Genomic DNA, 21,058 nt, shown 5'->3' with positions numbered 1-21,058 from the left:
ACACAGCAGATACTCTTTGTGTCAGAACCTGCCCAACACACATATGCACGCACACACACACACACACGCACACACACGCACACACACACACACACATCTCACACTTCCTCATTAACTTCTGGATACTCCCATTCAATCACATTACACATGTTAAGTCAGTTCATACCTGTTAAATCTATACTTACACAACATATGGAATCATCAAGCATTTGCTACACTGAATTAATTCTGTTGTTAATATAATTTCAAATTAATAATAATACTAATAATAATTCATTACATTTATATAGTGCTTTTCTCAGTACTCAAAGCGCTATCCACACAGGGAGGAACCGGGAAGCGAACCCACAATCTTCCACAGTCTCCTTACTGCAAAGCAGCAGCACTACCACTGCGATTAGCATTTAAATGGTTTTCACGAAAATCCTCAGTGGTTGTACCCAATCACATTACTTCCTGGGTAATAGTAAAAGTTATGTTCAAAATTAACTTTATAAACTAGCTACTGAAAAAATTATGACTGGACAGAAAAGTAGGTATTTATTGTGCCGAGTTTATTAAGTGCTTAGGAGACCTCTCAGATCTGCAATGAGACAGCCATTATCATAAAAAAGTACAAGGTGAGGTAACACTCTTTTCAGAAACATGGCTATTTCAGTGACTATTAGTCATTTATATTAAATTAGATATTTAAATTAATCCAAATACTTTAAAACTGTTTTTGTACCAACACATTTTTCAAATCAGATTTAACAGACAGTCACATTACTAGACATTTGTTTGTACCAATACACTGAAGAACCATTAGCAGGATAATAACACTTACTGAAGAGTAATATTTAATTGATATGTCATATTAATTCAAATTTCAAATGTCATAAACTCCTGGGGCCTCATGTATAAACGATTCATACGCACAGAAATCTTACGTACGAACGTTTCCACGCTCAAATCGCGATGTATAAAACCTAAACTTGGCATAAAGCCATGCACATTTCCACGGTATCTCATACCCTGGCATACGCAATTTCTCCACTCGGTTTTGCAGACTGGCGGCACCCAGCGTCAAAGCAGTGCTACTGTTCCTGTGTGGTTACCCTTTCTTTCTTAGACCCACATTCCTGACTCGGCTTTATAAATACACTGAAATTAACTGCATATTGTTTATTAGTATAATGCATCTGATTGTAATTAACCTGTAGAAATATAATGGTCCAGGGAATAGCCATAGTATTCCAAATACCATAACTGCTTTAGCGTTGTAACTCTCACATCTTCTTCTTTCAGCTGCTCCCGTTAAGGGTTGCCACAGCTGATCATCTTTTTCCATATTACTCTCACTGCACCACACGGAGTATTTATATCACTGTATCTGAGTGGGGAATTACAGCAGCTGCTGATCGGAAAGAGAATTATCGGTATACAGTTTCAAGCACATGCTGCCTCAGCCACGGCAAAACGGACATCACGTTTCAGAAACAGTTTCATCCCAAGAACTATAAATGCTCTCAATCAAGTGCTCCTTGTAGAACTGTCTGTACTTATAAGTACAATTACCCCACTGTAAACTTGCACTACAGTTATAATATTGCACAACCTGCGCCACTATATAAAGCGTGTATGATGACGATATCATTTTTAAGATGAAATGGAGGAAAATATGTTGCTTATAGTATACAGATAAAACTTTAACTTCATTTAAATAATCTGTATTGTTAATAATTAAACATGTGAAGACACGGTGCCGCAGCACTAGCTAGTTCACGGATAGCTCCTGCCTTGCGCTGTATTATTACTGGTGCTGACGTGACACTGGAAGGATAGAAGGAGAGAATAATTAAACACGTACTACGAAGATATTTCAATGTTTCTTAAATGTTTTGAAGAATCGGCGTTCTAAGCTTACAGATGGCTTAACGTCTATTACAGAGCTGATTGTGTGGCGATTGGGTATTTGGAGAAAGAAAAGTAAGGACAGGAATTGGAGGTTAGTACGTTTGAAAGAGACAGTACTTCTGTAATAAATTATTTCATCGAAGGTCACGCATGGCGCAGCAAGCCTCTTGCGTGAGATATGAACAATCACTGCGCCACCGTGTTCCCATGTTTAATAACATGCTTTCATTCCTATCATCATGAAAAAGATATCACGTATACATCTCAGTATTTTAATTATTCAGAGAGCTGTAATATCTCGAATGTAATGGATTCTGTGTCCTGTCGGAGAAAGAGAAAGAACGGAAGCACGTAGTGATTCACACACATAGAGCACATAGGAGATCAAACACAGAACAAAGCATTTAACGTGCTACTTTAGTTACGATGGGATTTGAGAAACTAGTAAAATAAACGATTTTAAGATGAAGTTTATGATGTTCTACTTTAATGACAAAATAAACTACGTGATTAAAGTGGAAATTTCGAGATTAAAGTTGACATTTCGTGCTTTTTTTCCCACTGTGTGCCTATTTTTTTTTCTCTGTACCCTAATAAGCTTTCATATGACACTCAGACGGTCCGCTACGAGACGCCTTTTCACGCCGACTTTGATATGTGACAACTTTTTTTTTATTTTGGGCACTGTGTGACTCTGTGAACTTGACCTTTCCAGTTTCTCCAACACTATGTCACTCGATCAACTTTCTTTTGTTGATTATACCACTGTTTAAACCAACAAATTATACGTTTTTCCTTTGCCTCCACTTGGTATTCGCTGAAATTCTTTTAATTTCCCCCATGCTTTTCCCATTGTCTTTTCACAGAAGGCTATTTATATCAATTTGCATATTCAAAGAGGCATAATTCTGGGAGGAGTTGGGGCGGGACAGAAGGTGCGTGCACGTGCGTTACTTTTCACGCTGATCGGGATTTATGTAGTGGAAAAAACGTGAAAGTTTGCGTACGCACAGATTCCTGCATCTGGATTTTTCTGTGCGTTCGCACATTCCCGCTTTTGTGCTTACGCCATGTTATAGTGCGAGTTCTACGCACGGCGTTATACATGAGGCCCCTGGTGTTTGAATGTACTCACTTTTTTGTTTACATTTGTTGCAACTTTAAGGCAATTTCTGTGAAATGAAACATCATTTTAAGATTAATCCATTACTAGGGGGCTCCGCCCCCTGCTCGCTTCGCTCGCCAACCCCTGGTGTTGGGAATGACAAAGAGCGTGATGTATGAATGAGATATAGAATAGTGTGACGGTGTAGATGATGCAAATAGAAAGCAAACAATAAAGTGTGTGGCACAGTGTAAAGGTTTATTTGAAAATTTCTTTGTACACGCCGTTTAAGTGTAAAAGGTAATTCCAGCTCAGAACTTGTAAGGTCATTTAAGATGGTTATTGTTGTGATCAGAGTCAAGTTTGTCAGAGCTTAGAAAGAGTTGTGTCTCTCCAGGAAGTAATGGAATGACTTGGGTATTAATGTTTTCCACAGTAATATTTTTTGGACATAATATAGTGCGTTGTGTTAAAAGGGGCATTTGGTCTAATGAGATTGCTGTTCCAAATGTTTCTGTAACTAAGTCGTCGCAGATAAAGGCTTGAGGAATTGTAATAATATGTGGCTGAAGTCTATCTGTATTGGTGAGTGTACCATCTCTCAGTTGTAATAAGCAATTGTTATGATCTGGTTCTGGATATCGTATCTTTTTTACTAACTGTATCTTTTGAAAGCAATGCCAATTGTCTGCGTATTTTAAGGTGCACTGAACAATAGCTGAGTGCATGGCATCTGGAAGAATAGCTAATCACTGTCTAAAATCTCCTACTCATAAAAGTACCTTTCCTCTAAATCGAATATTATTATTCATAAACGTTTGTAGAAGTTTATGAATGGTGTTGAGTAAGTGACTTCATGCCATTGAACATTCATCAATAAACAACATTTTTTCAAGACGGATGTCACGTGCAGTGCCACCGTTAATGTTCATAGTGGATAGCGATTTGTAGGATCTAATGTAGTTGATAAAGATTTCACTTTCAGGTACATCGTCAGTTATAAGCTTCTGTAGATATTCAGTATATGAATGTAAAGAAGGCAGTGTAATTTGACCCTTTTGACAACAACGTGTAAATGTATAACTTGTATTGCCAGTTGTTTCTTCAGGGAAGTGAACTGAATGACAATGATTGCAAATGACTCATCCGAATGAATTTTCCTGGTGTATGTTTTCCTTGTGCCGTTTGAGAGGCGCGTCGTTGTATGTCCAGTATTTGGGACGTGTTGTTTTGGAGCTGTAATCGATTTGCCTGTGCTGTGTGAGAAGCCCGTTGTAGCCTTCGCTGCCATTAACGTATGTCTGAGACGGGAGGTGTTTCGTTTTGAATCCGTGCCTGTTGCGATGCAGCACTTTGATTGATAGTTTGCGTAATGTGGATCTAGGATGTAGATTTGTGCATATTTGTGTTGTTGATTTGCTTCAGGGTGCACTGTTCCAATGCGATGCAGTATCTGTGCACATATGCGAAAGCAGTATGGGCCATTGCCTTTTGGTGGCCTGATATTTACTCCGGTATATGCAAAAGCAAATGAACTATTGTAGGATCTAATGCAGTTCATAAAGTTTTTACTTTTAGGTACATCGTTAGTTAGAAGCTTTAGTTGAGCTTTGCGTTTTTGGAGTCGAGACATTTTTTCATTTAGAAATATGGATAAGTAATAAGGAGTATTGCACTCACTGTTAATATGGAGCCTTTTCTGCGGTTGAACGGTTAATAGTGCCTTATTGTAATGAGATCCACCTATGCTGCATAGCCGTCTATTTTATTGTTTCTTTTGTGTTCGTGTGTTTGTTCCTGTTATCCTTTCCTTTTCGTTTTGTACCCGTGACCGTGTATTCATGACTTGTTTCTTTCTCAGCATGCGAAATATGGATAAGTAATAAGGAGGATCGCAGTCACTGTTAATATGTTTCCTTTTCTGCAGTTGAACGGTTAATAGTGCTTTATTGTAAGGAGATCCACCAATGCTGACACCTATGCTGTCTAGTGTGAAGGTGTTGATGTTCACTTTAGAATATGTGGCTTTGGGTGTTACTTCTTATGGATGTGTGTGTTGGGGGGGGAGGGGGTGGTTGAGGATTGTTGTCGCGTGAGCGTCTTCTTTCTGTTTGTGTTCCTGTGTCTTGTTGAATCCCCCTCTTTGTGTGTGTCCCGTCCCTTGCTTGTAGGGTCTGTGGGGTGGTTTTGTGTTCTTTTTTTTGTGTTCCATGGGCTTGTTGAATCCCCCTCTTGGTGTGTGTCCCGTCCGGTGCCTGTGGGGGGGGGGGGGGGGGGTGCCTTGCTGTTGTGCGCGATCCTTTTTTTTTTTTTTTTTTTTTTTTTTTTGGGTGTAGTTTCGTGTGCAATGTGTTTCGTGCTTTGCTTGCTTTTGAATACTTTTTTATGTGCCTTTTCCTTTTTTCGGTGCTCTTTGCGCCTCATTTCTCCATTTTTCCTGTGCTCACTCCTTTTTTCTGTGGTCTTGTCCGCCTCTCGCGGCCCCTCATCCGCCTCTCTCGCCCTCTTTTGTCCGCCTTTCTCGGCTCCTCAGCCGACTCTCGCGGACTCTTTTTGCGCCTGCGCAGTACGTCTTTTTGCAGCTACGGCCCATTGCCGGATGTGCCTGCGTCCATCATCCGGTTTAGCATTCTCGGTTAGTAATATGGATCTAAAAGTTTCTGTAAAACATCCTTTGTTATGCTGTTTTAAAGGTCTGCACATATGCAATAAGACAGCGTTTCTCAACCTTTAAGTATTTGCGACCCAAGTTTTCATAACTGATTTAATCGCGCCACCCTAACGCTTTTTTTGAAAGGAGCCCACTAATACCAATTTGTTCTTTTTTAATTAATGATATATCATAGATGCATATTTTATTATACCTACTTAACTTTTATCGACATTCATCTAACTCTACATTTATTTTAAGTCAATTTGTTTTGGTTTCAATAGATGTATTTTTCATATTTTCAATTCTTGTTTTCTTTTTTTCACATCTTCGCGCCCCCCCTAAGGGGGCCCACCCCACAGTTTGGGAACCACTGCAATAAGACATTATTATTGCTTAGCTGTAATGCAAAATCAGAATTTGCTATTGGACAGGACTCATGGCCATATAGTAACTAATCTTAACAAGAGGTAGCATTTCATTTTCTGCTATAAAAATTAAATATGTCTGTCATGTTTAAGTTGTTATACTAATGAATACTAATGACAAATTAAATATGTTGTATAAACAGCTCCATTAATTACATGTTTCAGCAATTATATGCTTTCATTAGCACATTCTAGATCATATTATCTGAATGGCCTGCTTCAAAACCACATGCATATCACATGTGAACATGGATAGTTTGAAGAACTAAAAAAAATTAAACTTCTATGTTAGAATGAACATACGGAGCAACTCATTTTGTCACCTGTAGAATAGCAATAGGTATAGATCAGCTTGTAGGAAAATGAATGGAGAGTTGAACACATAAATGTAGCACTAGTTATGTCCATTACAATAAGATTATGTACAGCTTCCATTTCTTTATCAGGGCTATGCATGATGCTGTCTAAAAAGCAATTGATTTTGATATAATTTTTAACTAACTCATTAAAATAAGTAACAAAAGTTAAAGCAACTACAACTCACAGCTTATTGGTCACAGACTTAAATCACTGCTCTCTCACAACCTAACTTGAGTCATGTATTTTTATTTTAGAACTAATTCAGACAATAATAAATGTGACAGTAATACTTTTTTTTGCCTTGAAGGAGCAGCATGACTTTAACATATCAAGTTAAACCAAACAGGATCCTGTGATGACATTCAAACGCTATAGAACTAAAAAAATCAAAATTGGAATGGATTACAGTATGTAATCTCATTATGAACTCTCTACCAGATCTTGCATATCTTAACATGAAATTAGACTCTGATCCCTTCAATCTCAATGAATATGCTCGATTTTGTAGATGCTTCACATTTACAGTTTCCAGAAACATTTGAACGTTATTTTAATATAACTGAAAAAAGAAATGTATTAGAGAAGGACGGCTTAGGCCACGAGAAATCTTGCGTACAGGCCACCAATTGATAATCCTGGCTTTATACACTTTGTCAAATACTAGACCTTCTAGAACCAGAGGTGTTCTAAGCAAGCTCTTGTCAATAGTTCAAATTATCTTTGCACATGTCTTTGAAGCACTGATGACAATTGATATTGAGGTTGAGGAGAAGGTCCTAGTGGAGTGTCATTGGATTTGGTGAAGAGCTATCGTATTGTTGGATTCTCTGGTTTTTTGTGAATTTTTGCTTCTGTTTATTGGACTTTGCTATTGATTGATATCAGAGTTTCGATGGCGCCGACTGGTGTGGCTGGCCGTCTGCTCGTCTCTCTAGTCTATGTTTTAACTTTGTTTTTATGTTTTAGTTTATCCCAACGGCCACTGTCCTATGATCGTGAGTCTTTACTAAACATATTTTCTGACTTGCTTTCCTCTCAATTTTCATCTCCTGATTGGATTTTTTGTGAACCTCCACCTTTGTTTTATTCATCTCCTGACTTCTTCACCTGGACACCGGTGTTCCCCTGTATCAGTGAGTTGAATGACCCTCGGAGACGCAAACGCACCCACTGCCGTTGCGGGAAAAGAGCCGGAATAGCTATTAAACAACGCCGACTCAAGTCCCAGAGCTTTGATTCCCGATGCCTGCGAATCGTCTATGACCCATCTTCTCCTGCTCAGGACTCCATCACTGGTTCATGGGCGCTGGATACCGGATTTAATTTCTCCATTTCAAGACAGCATCACTTTTCCTTGGCCTGCAATCGAGTAGTAAACACTGCTAATCTTCGCACGCTCACCCATGCTCATCCTGCAATGAGCTCTTCTACCTCTATCAAGGCTGCTCTCTTGAACGTGAGGTCAGTGTCTAATAAAACTTTTATTCTGCAAGACTTTATTACCTCAAATAATCTGGATTTCTTCTTCATCACTGAGACTTGGATTTTAAATGGTGACTCTTCTTGTTTTACTGACATGACTCCACCAGGTTATTCATTTTTAAACTCTCCTCGCCTGACTCGGCGTGGGGAGGTGGTTTATTGCCACTGTTTTTAAAAGTATGTTCTTGTGTCTGAGCCCTACAAGGTGTCCGTTTAGTAGCTTCGAACTGCAACTTTTCGAAGTGTGCAGCTCCCCTTCTTTGTTGTTTGCTGTGGTTTATAGACCTCCTGTAATTAATGATATATTCATCTCTTGGCTGATATCACCCTCTCTCATTACAAAGTATTTATTGTTGGTGATTTCAACATTCACGTTTGTTGTCAATCGAAACCTTTGGTCAATAACTTTTTATAACTATTGAACTCATTTGATTTCATACAGCATATAAATACGCCAACCCACTCTCTCGGTCACACCCTTGATCTCGTTCTTACTCGTGATATTTCAGTGAATAATATTGATTTATGTGATGTTTCTTTTACTGATCACTTTTCTATAATGATGGATCTGAATATTACTGTTGATGTCCCGACTAATAGCTGTCCCTCACGCTGCTCACGCTTTTTAAATTCTTCTATTATATCTGATTGCAAAACCATTTTCTCTAGTCTTTATGTGCATGACCAAAATAATGGTATTGATGATTATGTCATAAAATTTAATTCTTCCTGTAAAATGGTTTTAGACTCAATTGCTCCGCCCAAGATACGTAGTAATAAGGGTAGACCTGCTCCCTGGCTAAATGAAAATACACAAACACTGCGCTGCGCCTGTCGAACTGCTGAACGGCATTGGAAAAAAGATGGACTGATTGTCTCTAAACAGATTTTTAGGTCTTCTCTTTTCAATTTCCAGGCTGAAGTTAAGATAACAAAACAAAACTTCTTTGCCGATTTAGTATCCCGTCACTCAAAGAATCCTAGGGTCTTATTTAATTCAATTAATGAGGCCATTCACCCTCATTCTGCGATGGGATTAAATAGCATTGTTCATTCATGTGACCAGTTTCTATCATTCTTTGTCAGCAAAATCGATACTATCCACCGTGGCATTGTTCAAACGGGCTATGAACTTTCAACTGTTAATCATGACATTGTCTTAGAATCCTTTGATCTAGTCTCACTTTCACAGCTAAAAAGAACTATTGACACCCTTAAACCAGCCCCCAGTCCTCTGGATATTGTACCACCACGTCTCTTAGTGGAAGCCTTTGATGTGTTGGGCCCACCCTTACTAGCTATTATCAATGATTCTATTAGTTTGGGGGTTGTGCCCTCATTTTTTAAACATGCTACAGTCCGTCCCCATCTAAAAAAGGCAGAATTAGATCCTAGAGTTTTAGCCAATTTTCGTCCAATTTCCCAACTGCCATTTCTGGCTAAAATTCTAGAAAGAATTATTTATAATCAATTGATTGATCACCTTAATTCCAATAATTTATTTGAGATCTACCAATCTGGCTTTAGGCGTTATCATAGTGTTGAAACGGCACTCCTGAAAGTGTTCAACGACATCTCTCTTATTACTGACTCAGGTGATGCGGCAGTCCTTCTCCTCCTTGACCTGTCCGCTGCCTTTGACATTACTGAGCATGAAATATTGCTGTTGCGGCTTGAACATCTTGTTGGGATTAAAGGGACTGCTCTTAACTGGTTCAGGTCATATTTAACTGGTAGACACTTTTCAGTGACTTTTAATTCCTCTTCTTCATCTACTGCTCCTCTTAAATATGGTGTTCCTCAGGGATCCATTTTGGGTCCTATTTTATTCTCTATATACCTTCACCCTATTGGAGCGATTTTTAGGAAATTTAACATTTCTTTTCACTGCTATGCTGATGATACTCAGGTTTATATTCCTGTCTGCAACTCTACAACAAATCAACTCCACAACTGTCTGTCTGAACTAAGATCCTGGATGGCTAATAATTTTCTTGATCTAAATCAAAATAAAATGGAGGTGCTTATAGTGGGTCCATCAACTAAAGCCCAAATTGGTCTTGGACTTCTCAGCTCTTTCTCCGTCTTTTCCAAACCTCAAGTCCGCAATCTTGGTGTTACCTTTGACAGTAACCTCTCTTTTGAGAAACAAGTAAATTCTGTAGTCAAGAGTTGCTTTTTCCAACTTCGTCTATTAGGTAAGATAAAGCCTTTTTTTTATCTTCTAGGAATCTTGAGATAGCTACTCATGCGTTTATTTTTTCTCGCCTTGATTACTGCACCTCGCTGTCTTCTGGGATTACAGTTGGTCCAAAATGCTGCCGCTCGCTTTCTGGTTGGGGCAAGAAAGTATGACTCTGTTTCTCCTATTTTAGCTTCTTTACACTGGCTGCCTGTCAGTTTTCAAATTGATTTTAAAATCTTGCTGCTAGTTTTTAAATCTTTACATGGGCTTGCTCCTGCCTATTTATCTGAAATGTGTGTTTTACATCAGCCATCTACAGTGCTTAGATCTTCTGGTCAGCTGTCTCTGGTTGTCCCTCGTACCAAGTGTAAAACCAAGGGGGACAGGGCTCTTGCAGCTGCCCCTCGCCTGTGGAACTCTTTACCTCATCATATAAAGGAGTCGTCTACAATTGAACTGTTCAAAACAAGATTAAAGACTCATTTCTATTTACTTGCATTCCGTGACCTTCAGTAATACTGATGGTTTCCTCTTTGTGATTATATAACATTACTTCTATTTTTTTTTATGTATACAACATTACTTCTATTTATTATTTATTTTATTTTATGTTCATATATTTTATTTCTATTTATGTTTTATGCTAATTGTTTTGTTTTTCTTTTATTCTATTATTGTAACGCACTTTGGCCACAGCATTACTATGTTATTTTAAATGTGCTATATAAATAAATTGACATTGACAATGACCACTAGAGCATGGTTTTCCTTTATGAGGGTCTGACACTAACCTGACTTGTTAAAAGCCATTTTTAGATAGATAGATAGATAGATAGATAGATAGATAGATAGATAGATAGATAGATAGATAGATAGATAGATAGATAGATAGATAGATAGATAGATAGATAGATAGATAGATAGATAGATAGATAGATAGATAGATAGATAGATTTTACGGTATGGATGAGAAACTATGCTGTTTCAAGATGACCAATGCAAGTAGAGATATAAGCACAATAAATTAACATGGTCTCCAAATCCACTGGGAACTACCAAGAAAGGAAGACAACTACTATTATCAGGCTAGGCATAAGAAAGAATGATGCTTTTGTAGACCTCATGACATTTTTCAGTAAAAGGGGACCAGACCAGAGGAGCTGAATGCAGGACTATCCAACATTTTAAAAAGTATACAAAATATACATCTGTTCCAAATCTCATTTTAGTTGCTTGACAGCCAAGAAAAACAAGGGATGCAAAATCCAAGCCATACTGGTAAGAAATGGTTAACTAGACTATTCTCATCTTCCTTCAAATATTTCCCCATGCTTACAGTGTATGTTTACTGCAACTGCTTATTGCTAAAACTCTGACTCTTGTCCTGTTAGCACCTTACTGTCACCGTATAGAACTTAAAGAGCCTTACTGAGACATGACAAGACTTAAGCAATGATATAGCCTTTATAGGCATATTGAATAACTAACTCTTAAACTCTAGTGAGACAAGGAATATCATCATTACAAAGCAGTTATGTGATATTACATGTTATAAGAGTGAATTTCCAACTTGAAGGTAACAGTGTGATGAACACATTTTCTACTCAATTGCCTGTAATTCATTTTCAAAAACTCCTGAAGAGACTTCAAATCATTAGACTTCAAACTTTTTGTGACTGTAATGTCAACAAACTATGCAGATTCCTGACAGCACAGATAATAGTGCATATTTAAAGCCCCAAAATGATTTCTCTTGTGCTCTTATAACTGCTTATCACTTGGCTTTTGCTGAAAACTGCTTGTACTAAAGTCATTTAAGGAAAGAAAAGGTGCTGTTCCCAGAACACAAGTTGTACCACACTCAAGCTTGCTTCATCGATGCAACAATGAATTAATTAACCCTTGGCTTGAAGAATAGCACAAAAAAATATGCTTTGTACTTTGCAGCTTACACTTGTTTCATTTAAATGTTAAGCCAGCTTCTCAAAGCTGTCAAGGACCATATGTATAGAAAAAGCTATTCTACAACTTTAGAAATATACAGTAATCCCTCCTCCATCACGGGGGTTGCGTTCCAGAACCCCCCGCGAAAGGTGAAAATCCGTGAAGTAGAAACCATATGTGTAAATTGTTATTTTTATATTGTCATGCTTGGGTCACAGATTTGCACAGAAACACAGAAAGTTGTAGAGAGACAGGAACTTTATTCAAACGCTGCAAACAAACATTTGTCTCTTTTTCAAAAGTTTAAACTGTGCTCCATGACAAGACAGAGATGACAGTTCCGTCTCACAATTAAAAGAATGCAAACATATCTTCCTCTTCAAAGGAGTGCGCGTCAGGATCAGAGAATGTCAGAAAGAGAGAGAAAAGCAAACAAATCAATAGGGCTGTTTGGCTTTTAAGTATGCGAAGCACCGTGGCACAAAGCTGTTGAAGGCAGCGGCTCACACGCCCTCCGTCAGGAGCAGAGAAAGAGAGAGAGACAGAGAAAAACAAACAATCAAAAATCAATACGTGACCTTCGAGCTTTTAAGTATGCGAAGCACCATGCAGCATGTCACTTCACGAAGCAGCTGCACAGAAGGGAGCAACGTGAAGATAACCTTTCAGCATTTTTAGACGAGCGTCCATATCGTCTAGGTGTGTGAACAGCCCCCCTGCTCAATCCCCCTACGTCAGGATCAGAGAATGTCAGCGCAAGAGAGAGAGAAAGAAAAGTAAGTTGGGTAGCTTCTCAGCCATCTGCCAATAGCGTCCCTTGTATGAAATCAACTGGACAAACCAACTGAGGAAGCATGTACCAGAAATTAAAAGACCCACTGTCCGCAGAAATCTGCGAACCAGCAAAAAATCCGCGATATATATTTAAATATGCTTACATATAAAATCTGCAATAGAGTGAAGCCGCGAAAGGTGAAGCGCGATATAGCGAGGGATTACTGTAATCTGTTTGCCACCATATGTCCAGTGCAGTTGCAGAATCTGATCCTTTAAATACTGAAATGTCACAGGGTGCTCATGAAGCAAAAAAAGAAGTACAGTGGAACCTTGGGTCATGACAGTAATTTGTTCCAAAACTCTGGTCGCAACCCGATTTGGTCATCACCCGAAGTGATTTCCCCCATAGGATTGTATGTAAATACAATTAATCTGTTCCGGACCATACCAGCTGTATGTAAATATATATATGGTCTCTCTCTCTCGCGCTCTCCGGCTCACTCGCGCTCTCTTGCTCGCTGCACAGGGAATGCACGGGGAGAGACTGAACACGTGTGGAAATCATCGGCGCGTACGAACTAGAAGGGAAACTGGCTTGTTTGTCACCCGAGTGTGTGGTCGTGAACAGATGCAAAAGTTTGACGAACTTTTTGGTTGTAACCCGATTTGTACGTGGTCCGAGACATTTGTGACCCGAGGTTCCACTGTATAACAAGTTCAAACTTGGGTGGAAAAGGCAGCAGACTCTTGATGTTAGCATGTACTGTATTTGTTAAGACTAGTTTTGTAATGATGGGAGGCTGTTACGATTTTTTCCAACAACCTGCCAACACAAGTCAAAGCTGAACATATACAGTTCTGAGACCATTACTACCGAGCTACATTACATGATTTTTATACTACAATTACTCCCAGTCCAAGCCTTTGTTTTCCTCTAAGCAGATTGCAGCATGAGGTTTCTTTTGTAGTCAGCACAGATGGATTTGTAATTTTAATCATTATTTAATTATTATTTTACTCACTGTAAGGTGAGCCTTCCAAATAGGTCTGAAAAGGTGACATATTTTTGCAATAGTTTCACAAGGTAATTTTGTACTAATTTAAATCAATGGCCATAGTGTACAGCAGCAAAAATAATAAATTATTAGAATGTGATTGTGATTTATGCTTTAAATGGTTAGGCAGACATGTTTTTCTGCTATATCTATGCTTATATTTAGCTTGCATATATAAACACTTATTAAAGTACAGGGCTATTCAAAATGAAAGAGTAGATTTCAAAAAATTATATCAAACAAACTGTGTAAGACAGAAACACATTCCGCACATCACTGGATAGAGGAAAGTTCAAAGTTTAGTCCTATGGTCCTTGAGGTTGCATGCACTCAACATGAGCACCATCGGTAGTGTGACAAACATCAAAACGGTACAACATTTCTTGCCACACATGAGTCAACTGGTCCCTAGTTACTGAATTCACAGCTTCCTCAATTCGATGTCGCAAATCTTGAAGATTAGTGGGCATAGGTGGAACAAACACTCTTTCTTTAATGTACCTCCATAGATAAAAATTGAAGGGGGTACGGTCTGGAGACCTGGGAGGCCATAGATAATGAGCAAGATCTTGCTGTCCACCTCTTCCAATCCATCATCCTGGAATGGTGTCATTCAAGTAGAAATGAGGCGAGGCACCATCTTGCATGACAATGAAGTCATTTGAATCTTCTTGAAGATATCTGCACTAATTGCAACTTGCAATACTTCATATACAGACACTGTCTAAGAACATGCCATACCGTTGCTTGAGGAACTCCAAGTTCAATGCTTGGCCATGATGTGGATTTTCTAGGGCTCCATTTGAACATACCTCAGATACACTAAACATTTTCATCTGAGATGCGTGGACGACCAGTGCTTTTACGTATGCATATGCAACCTTCTTCTACAAATTTTTATTCCACTAGTAAATTTGCTTATGACGAGGCAGCTGTTTGTTGAACCACCGGTGGAATTCACATTGCATTTCAACAATAGACTCGCACTTTGCAAATTGCAGCACACAAAATGATTTCTCTTGTGGTGTTGTCGCCATTTTACTATGAAACGGTGCTCGGTGGCATTCACTGGTACTTTTTGGCGGGCTTTTAAACTTGTGGCATTCACTGGTACTTTTAGGCGGGCTTTTAAACTTTGAACTTTCCTCTATCTGTGATGTGCGGAATGTGTTTCTGTCTTATACAGTTTGTTAGAAATACATTTTTGAAATCTACTCTTTCATTTTGAATAGCCTGGTATTATAGTTTGTACTTGGAATATGAGAAATTATGTGAGCTGTGAGGCAAGTCTCTTTAGAAGCATTATTATCTAGTGTCAAACAAGAAAATAAGATTAGTCATGAAGAGCAGGTACAAAATATTTAATATATCCAACCTACATAAACATTCTAATTACAGACAAAAAGAGATGAAGGGGTGAATACGGAGTTGTATAGTTTTTTGAGTAAGAGTACACATGAAATTAAATTTGCTCATTTAATCATTTATTGCCTTTCTGTCTATCACAATGATTTCATTTCTAAGTGTTGTCTTTTAAAACTCATTGAGCCTTCCAGTCTTTGGACCTTATCTCCAAACCAAGCCACCAGGGCACAGCTGGACAGCTGAAATCTAAACCATAGACAAGACACTCTCACATGTACCTCTTATACCACTGACTCTTGGTTGATGATGTTGATGTGCCGCCTTCATGGGTGTTTGTTTCAAGAAGTTCAATCAGCATTAAAAGACAAACTAATTGCTATTTTTATTCACTCATATTCAAGTGCTTTGTTCTTTTTTGAAGTGTCTGTGGGTGCGTTTCTAGACTGTGAAGTAAAAGAACATGTTTTTAAAAGGATGATGTGCAATCTGCGAAATACACTTGCAATGAGGATAGTGCAACATACATATCAAGCAAGACACAGACTTTGGAAGATGAAGAAGTAAATTTATGTTCAGAAACTTTAACTATATTTTACTGAAAACTATGAATTATAAACTAATCTGAAAAGACAAATCTGCAGAGAAAGGCAGATTTCCAAAAACTGATTAAAAATATTATTCCTACCGCAAACTTTGTAAAATTGCATGTGCTACTTTAATGCCACATAAATTTAAATCCATAGGTAGGAAACGCCACCCATAAATTAAACAACAGCAACCAGCAGCCAGAGAACTATGAAAAGAAGATCTGATAGTCTTTGTGGTTTTTCTTGGGAAGCAGACATCAAAGAAAACAGGAACCAAGAAGATTATACTCCATTTACAACACTGAGTTTTCATACGCTCCAGTTTTAGTGAAGCAAACTACAGTAATGCATTTCATAGCATTTGTGTACAAAAATAACAAAAACTGTTCATAATTATGGTAGCTTTAAATGAAATTCAACTGTTGTTAGAATTCTAACAAATCTGAGTAAACTATTATGAATGTTCTCTTCATGTCTTAGTGGAATTTTCTTCATAGTACTCTTGTACGCCTATTGTGACATGACTGGCATCTGTGCGAGTCGGCTCACTGGTACCCCTGTATTGCAGCCAGTATTGTCTTGAAAATGAATTAAGTGGTTTTATGAATGTATATATGAAGAGTGATAAAGGTGTTCAGACTATTGACTTTGTAAGAGTCCAAACAACAATCAGGAATAATACAAGGTGATTGTTCATCACCAAAGAAATTCAGGGTCAAAGCCAGTGTGGTCAAGATCATGTAAGCAGTTTTTAATGACGCCGAGGGTATCCCATGAAGATTGCACGCCTCAAAATGATCATATAACCAGTCAATAATACACTGATTTGCTTTTGTGTTTATAACAGTCATCAGGGAAAAGTGACAAGTAAAGATGTCAAACTTACGAAAGTATGAATCTAAGGAGATGTCACACCCATGCTATTCTTCACACCTGGCCCACTGTGATTAACACCTGTTCCCCAATCTAAAGGGATAATTACATGTATGTGCTATGCCAGTGATGGTGACATCAAATTGGCTACAGAGGATTTTATTTCAGTGACAAAGAAAAGCTTGTTTAAATGTTTAAGAACTGCTGAAAAACAAGTTATTTTTTGTTTCACCATTGTTGCTTTAGCAGGTTAGGTTTTTTGTGTGTTTAGGTTTGATTATTTATTACTTATACAAACAAACAATAATTCAAATCACATTTATGCAGCATGAAACAAGTTTTTTTATTTTATATATAAAGTGCAACTGCACTTAAGAACAGCAATGAATGTCATTATAACTGACAGCTATAACAGAAACCTTACTTTAATGGAGTTTTTCAAAATAACTGACTTGTGATGGACACATTTTATATTAGATTCCCCTATTTTATAGCAAACTGATTTTATGAATTTCAAAAAATGAGTTCTTAAAAATTCAAATGGGAGTATCACAAAAATATTCTGCAAAAAAACAGCAGTTATACTGGGGCATGTTGCTACAACCCTGGCTCATGATTGAAATTAAGTCAAAAGAGAAGGGAGCTGAAAAGCTCATTAAAAAATAAATACGTTAAAAGCTGTCATTTCGATTATGGGTGGTCTTGAAAATAAGCTTAAGTTTCTGATTCCTAGCAGGTGATATTTATGGTCACATATTTTCTGTGACATCTAAAAAGCTGAGTACTAATAGAAACACAATGAAATATTTTTTAATTTATTTTATTAACTAAGCCCTAGGAAGGTGGTATGCATTTGTTGCTCATGTGGTCTGAAGAGGCATGTTGGAGGTTCTGGATAGTGACAGCATTGTACTTGTTTCAGTGAACAATTTGAGTAAAAACTATCGTTACTATTATTCTGTGTCATTACTTTATCTACTAAGCGGGTTACTGATAAAAAATTTCCTCATGCTGAAAGTAAACAGGGCGGCACAGTTGCGCAGTGGTAGCAGTGGTTCACATCCCAGGTCCTCCCTGCATGGAGTTTGCATGTTCTGCCTGTGTCTGTGTGGGTTTTCTCTGGGTGTTCCGGTTTCCTCCCACAGTCCAAAGACATGCAGGTTAAATGCATTGCCGATCCTAAATTGTCCCTAGTGTGTGCTTGGTATGTGGGTGTGTGTGTGTGTGTGCCCTGCGGTGGGCTGGCACTCTGCCCGAGGATTTGCTAAAGCCTTGCGCCCTGTGTTGGCTGGGATTGGGTCCAGCAGACCCCCGTGACCCTGTGTTAGGATATAGCGGGTTGGACTGACTGACTGAAAGTAAACTAACTGCTACTCTGCAATGTATTACCACATTTATTTACACAACTGATTTTTTATTGTGCCAAATTATTGCAAGATATACAGATATACATACATAGATAAAAAAAATTAACCTTTAAATATCAATGCAATTGTAAAAGTTTTTTTATTATGATAATTAAGAGTTTACACCTTCCCTAGAAGGCAAATGAAGAACATGCAAACCACATCCAATACCAATAAAGGATAATTTTTTCTGTTAATTATTAACCATAAAGATATGTGAAAATCAGTTTTATTGAAAAGATCAGATACTTCAGGACAGAGGGAGCAAACTAAAAACTCAAATTTTCATAGACCAGAAAGAAACCTTGAAGCGAAGGGATATTGCAGATCAGATTATCTATTAAATACATTACAGCAAGTCTGGGTGCAAACTAAGACTGATTTCTTTGCATTGTCCATGGAATTAAGAGGAGATAAATGTAATTTGTGCTTTTTTTTTTTTTTAAACTTGTGCAATGTGAGAAATCTATGGTGCCTAAAATGACATAAAAACACACTTAATTTTAAAAACCACGTTAAACATTTCTTTCCATCATCATACACCTACCTGTCTACAAAAATTATTGGTTTACTGTGAATGCAAGGGCTGGGTCAATGAGCAAGTCGACAAAGGTACACTGGGTCACATCAGACTTGTCACAGCTTCTTTATCTATTTAGCTTTTCTGGTTTACTTTAATGTTGCTAAAATGAAAAAAAAAACAATGTAGCCTAACCTTGAAACTGAAGTTCTGCTAGTTCCCTTAAAAACCATTTTAGTTTAGAAATGTTATAATATTGAGAAGAACACAGAATACTAAGAAGTGTTTTAGAAAAGCAATTACCACTACAAGGAAAGGTATTTCAAATACGCAGAATGATCACAGGAAAGACTTCTGACTCATTTGTCGGGGCAGGGAGCTGACTCAAAGCAGCTGTTAAGATGAATTTCTTTAAAGTGACCTTAAAAACAGTTTATATTTCTAAAAAGACCTTGTGAGGCACACCCCTCCAAATTAAGCTACTGCATTATAACTTTTAAGTAGTTCTTGGTAGCTGCATTTTTGTCACATAGCAACCACTTTTTTGCTGTCTGACTTAGGATAACAATGTTAGGAACACAAAAATGCATTTTTAGAAATGTAAGACTCCCACTATTTAAGGACAGTACTGTCCAGTATTTAAAAATTAAAACGGAATAACAATCAATCCATCCAGAGCTAAAACCATCTGAACAGTTTTCCCCAAATAATCTAACATGTAATTAAAGATACATTATTTACATTAAAAATATATATGTCAATAAATTAAATTAAATATTGACCTACATTCCCTCTAAATGAAAACTTAATTTGAATATTTCTCTAAGTTAGATACTTATCAGAAAAGCAAAATGAAAAAGGGACTGAAAACTCAACACAGACATACAAAAACAGCCAAGCTACCTTAGCTTCCAGTATAACTTCCCTCAATATGAAATTGTGCAGAAAGCCCCAGAGAATATGTGCTAAAACAGTAAGCATGGGTTTTACAAAATATCAGCCAGATGAAAGTTGTGTCTGTACTTTAAAATAATGTAATGTATCACCCTTCTATCAATGCAGAAACATTATTTGTTTATTTAGTTTGGAACAGATGGTGCAATAACAGTAGGAACAGCAAGGCAACATGACAGGATGTCTCAGAAGAGAAATTACTCTATAGGTGCCATATTTAAATTACTATGGTTCAGATTCCCATAAAGGCTCTCGGGGGTAGGGTTGATCCAGAAGGGTAACCTGACACTAAAGAAATACTTCTGGGACTAGCTTTACAACAGTCTTCATTCCCTCTGTCATGTGAACTTGGGATTGGGAAAGAAGCAGGAAAAGGCTTGAGTGGATAGGAGGTTGAGGAGATCAGTTACTTGAAGAAGGGGAGGTCTATGAGGTAATAAGAAGAAAACCACATTTATAGTTAGGTAAGTTGACCCACATGTACATAGACAGGCCTAGAGTTTACTTTTTATTATGTTATTTTAAACCTCCACTTCATCTACTGTTGTTATCTTCAGATTTAAAAAAAAACAACCAACGTTTCTTTACCAAATTCTGGACTGACCAGGTCCTTATGGGCTGACTCCAGAACACACCTGTCCTATCACAATCTTTATTTTAAACTATATTTTTAAACTGGATAAGTGATCAGACCACAGTCTGAATACCAGACATCACTAATTATCTGAAAAAAATATTTGCTTTAAAAAAAAAAAAAAAAAAACCCTCACCACATTAATGAGTTATAATTGTCTTATACATGTAAATATGAAAATCAAATTTACATAAGGAAACATTAGAAAGACAATTAACATTGTATACACCTAAATTACAGTGTGCCAATGTGGCAAAAATATTACAAACATACTTGAATAATGAAGAAAGAAGGCAGATCTCACTGTGTGACATGGTTACCTTATAAAATCGACGCAGGAGATGGACACTTTCTTCTCTTGCACCCTGAAAAAGACAGAGCACAGGTGATTTTAACATACATTTATTTCCAGGTAATAACACTTCCTATATAACAAGCAAAGCTATAAATCTTTTTTTGTTTTCTACCTATTTCTGTTTTTAAAATATTAATAAGGTAAATACTAAACAATGACACCAGTATTAGAAATTCAGTAGAACATCTATTTATCAGCTTTACACAAACTGGTGAAAAATCCTAAAAAAGTAAACAGAAAGAAAAGAGTGTAGAAATGGAAATCAGTGTGGTGCAGAGTGAGGCACTATCTTCACATATTCTGCAAGAGGGTTCTATCCATCTGCAACACGAGTGTCTCTCATACTCTTGCATATTTTTAGAGTACTCTTGCTCCCTTCTCATCCACATCAATGTGAGAAAAATCCAATTTACGCTTAGTCTCGCAGGGCAAGATGTTATTCTCCAACGAGAATATATGTCTGGGGACAAAAAAACAAAAAT

The 21,058-nt window shown here is 37.5% G+C and overlaps 1 protein-coding gene across 4 annotated transcripts in view; it reads right to left on the bottom strand.

Moving 5' to 3' along the window:
* Positions 1 to 21,058, bottom strand: part of clec16a (C-type lectin domain containing 16A) — a 226,728-nt gene that overhangs the window by 108,130 nt on the left and 97,540 nt on the right. For all 4 annotated transcript variants that reach the window (XM_051933606.1, XM_051933607.1, XM_051933608.1 and 1 more), the window contains exon 15: positions 20,542 to 20,586. In XM_051933606.1, the coding sequence (XP_051789566.1) occupies positions 20,542 to 20,586 (45 nt within the window). The remainder of the gene's footprint in view (positions 1 to 20,541; positions 20,587 to 21,058) is intronic.

This window comes from Erpetoichthys calabaricus, chromosome 11 (genome assembly GCF_900747795.2).
Source record: "Erpetoichthys calabaricus chromosome 11, fErpCal1.3, whole genome shotgun sequence".
NCBI lineage: Eukaryota > Metazoa > Chordata > Cladistia > Polypteriformes > Polypteridae > Erpetoichthys > Erpetoichthys calabaricus.
This window is presented reverse-complemented; position numbering and strand designations above follow the sequence as displayed.